This window comes from Antrostomus carolinensis, unplaced genomic scaffold, assembly GCF_000700745.2.
Source record: "Antrostomus carolinensis isolate BGI_N321 unplaced genomic scaffold, ASM70074v2 scaffold44513, whole genome shotgun sequence".
In the NCBI taxonomy this organism is placed as follows: domain Eukaryota; kingdom Metazoa; phylum Chordata; class Aves; order Caprimulgiformes; family Caprimulgidae; genus Antrostomus; species Antrostomus carolinensis.
This window is the reverse complement of record NW_010305276.1, coordinates 1-2,320: the sequence shown is the minus strand read 5'-3', so window position 1 is coordinate 2,320 and position 2,320 is coordinate 1. Positions and strand designations below refer to the sequence as shown.

Here is a 2,320-nt window from a genome sequence, read left to right as displayed (position 1 = left end):
TGACACTTGAGCAACTGCTTTGCCCTTCCAAGTGGAAATGAGTCTGTCAGTGGGATTTACAAAGTTCCCCCCTCACACTGATGAGAACGTGGTGCCTGGTGAGTTCATGGTGATGGGTTTAGTACGTGGTGTCCTCCAAGAAAACAAGTGAGGGAGAAACAGGAGGAGAAAAGAGCAACTACAGCAGCACGAGGGGACTTTGGGGGACAGCCTGGCTTGTTCTTTGCGTTGGATCCTTGTCACATAAGCCAGATGTGAATCTGTACTTCCCTGCTGTGTCCTCCCATTGCACACAGGATGTTAAACATGGAGTTTCTTCCCACAGGTCAGCAGATCAGGAAATTGATTAAGGATGGTCTGATCATCCGCAAACCCGTCACCGTTCACTCTCGTGCCCGATGCAGGAAGAACACCTTGGCCCGCCGGAAGGGCAGGCACATGGGCATCGGTGAGTACACCATTTCTGCCTCAGAAATGTCTCTGTTCCATGGTACATCATCCACCTACAAGCTCATATTGAGTGATGATGTCCAGGAGTCTTGTGACAGAGCCTAAAACCACACAGTTTGTGTGTCAGTCGTTTTCTTCTTGAAGTAAAGAGGATTAAACACTCCAGCAAAAGCTTGTTCTTCAACATGCAGAACCTTCACCTCATTCTCACCCTGTTTTCCCTCTCCAGGTAAGAGAAAGGGCACAGCCAATGCTCGGATGCCCGAGAAGGTGACCTGGATGAGGAGGATGCGGATTCTGAGGCGCCTGCTCCGTCGATACAGGGAGTCCAAGAAGATTGACCGTCATATGTAAGCCTGCCACGCCACATCCAGCTTAGAAACCCCTTTATTGCCGTGTGCAGCTTCTGCAGCCACCTCCCTGGTGTGCAGATTGGTGAAGATAAATCCTCTCTGGGAAGTGTGGCACCAGAGAGCTGCTCTGGAGCAATTCCAGACAGACCCTCTGCCTGCTGGGAGGAGGGAAGAGCCGGTGCAGCAGCTTCAGAACATCCCCACTCCTCACAGCACGCTTGAGCGCATCGCTGCTCCGTGCTGGGGGGGCTGTGGGGTGGCTGGAAGCTGCCTGGTGGTTTCATCTCCTGGGCTGGCTCGTTTATGATCCGTTCTGCTCCGTTAGGTATCACAGCCTGTACCTGAAGGTCAAGGGGAACGTCTTCAAGAACAAGCGGATCCTGATGGAGCACATCCACAAGCTCAAGGCAGATAAAGCTCGCAAGAAGCTCTTGGCGTAAGTGCTGCTGCCTCACTGTTAAACTTCAGTCCTGTAGGTTATGGAATTGATTCTAATTTTTAATTTTCCCTTTTAAATAACTCTCTAGCTGGGTAATTCCAGGTGGTTTCTGTCAGTGGTGGCTCTGTCTGGAGCCCAGGTGAAGAATCAAACCAAAACTGAGTGGGGTTGGCTTGAAGCAGAGAAATCCCTGATCCCAGCAGAGCTTTGTGTGTGTTCTGCTGCAGGCACAGCCCGTGTTTGCTGCTCACACAGCTGGGAGCTGGTAGATCTGAGCCAGCCCCTTGGATCAGTAAATGATTGACCAGGGGAAGGGAGGAGGATTTTAAATCCCTTGGGGCTGAGCAGTGGCAGGAATCACACGTGAGCACTGGAGCAGAGGCTGGTTGGGGGGAGCAGGATCCTGTGAAGCCACGAGGAGACCAGAGCTGGTGCTGAAGTTTTTCCCTCAAGGAGACCAGAGCTGGTGCTGAAGTTTTTCCCTCGAGGAGACCAGAGCTGGTGCTGAAGTTTTTCCCTCGAGGAGACCAGAGCTGGTGCTGAAGTTTTTCCCTCGAGGCTGTTTTGAGGCGATTCCTGCACATTCACAAACTCTTTTCTTTCACTTCTTGCAGTGACCAGGCTGAAGCTCGCAGATCCAAGACCAAGGAGGCTCGTAAGCGCCGTGAGGAGCGTCTGCAAGCCAAGAAGGAGGAGATCATCAAGACCCTCTCCAAGGAGGAGGAGACCAAGAAGTAAACATCACTGTCTTGTGTACAGAGTGTTTTCCATCCAGGAGCATTCAATAAACGCACCCAGGACTCCTCCCACTGTGGCCTCTGCTCTCCTTCTCTCTCCAGAGTTTGAGGAACTGGGAGGGAATGAAGGGCTGGGGGGGGAACTGCTGCTCCCTGTCCTGGTGGGAAGCAGAGGGGTTGGTGGGGCAGTTCCTGGGGTACCCGTGAGACACCCCCAGCCCTTGTCCCAGGGCAGACACCCCCAGGGCCGGCAGCTCCTCAACACGCAGCAGCAGCCGCCTTCCCCCCGCCCCGAGCAGTGCTGTGACATCCTGTGGGACAAAAAGGGTCTGGGGGCCACC

General features: G+C 53.5%; 1 protein-coding gene across 1 annotated transcript; it reads left to right on the top strand.

The window, feature by feature from the left end:
* Positions 1-37: 37 nt before the first annotated feature.
* RPL19 (ribosomal protein L19) lies at positions 38-2,051 on the top strand. The gene is made up of 5 exons (XM_010164741.1): positions 38-98; positions 326-448; positions 680-800; positions 1,129-1,239; positions 1,857-2,051. Exons 1-5 carry the CDS (start codon positions 38-40, stop codon positions 1,978-1,980), a joined length of 540 nt encoding a protein of 179 aa, XP_010163043.1. The 3' UTR covers positions 1,981-2,051.
* Positions 2,052-2,320: the final 269 nt, after the last annotated feature.

Excerpts from the sequence above, each read along its gene's own strand:
- RPL19 (XM_010164741.1), top strand. The coding sequence starts at position 38 with ATGAGTCTGTCAGTGGGATTTACAAAGTTCCCCCCTCACACTGATGAG. Across the intron at positions 801-1,128 it reads AAGAAGATTGACCGTCATAT|GTATCACAGCCTGTACCTGA; the intron begins GTAAGCCTGCCA and ends CTGCTCCGTTAG. Across the intron at positions 1,240-1,856 it reads GCTCGCAAGAAGCTCTTGGC|TGACCAGGCTGAAGCTCGCA; the intron begins GTAAGTGCTGCT and ends CACTTCTTGCAG.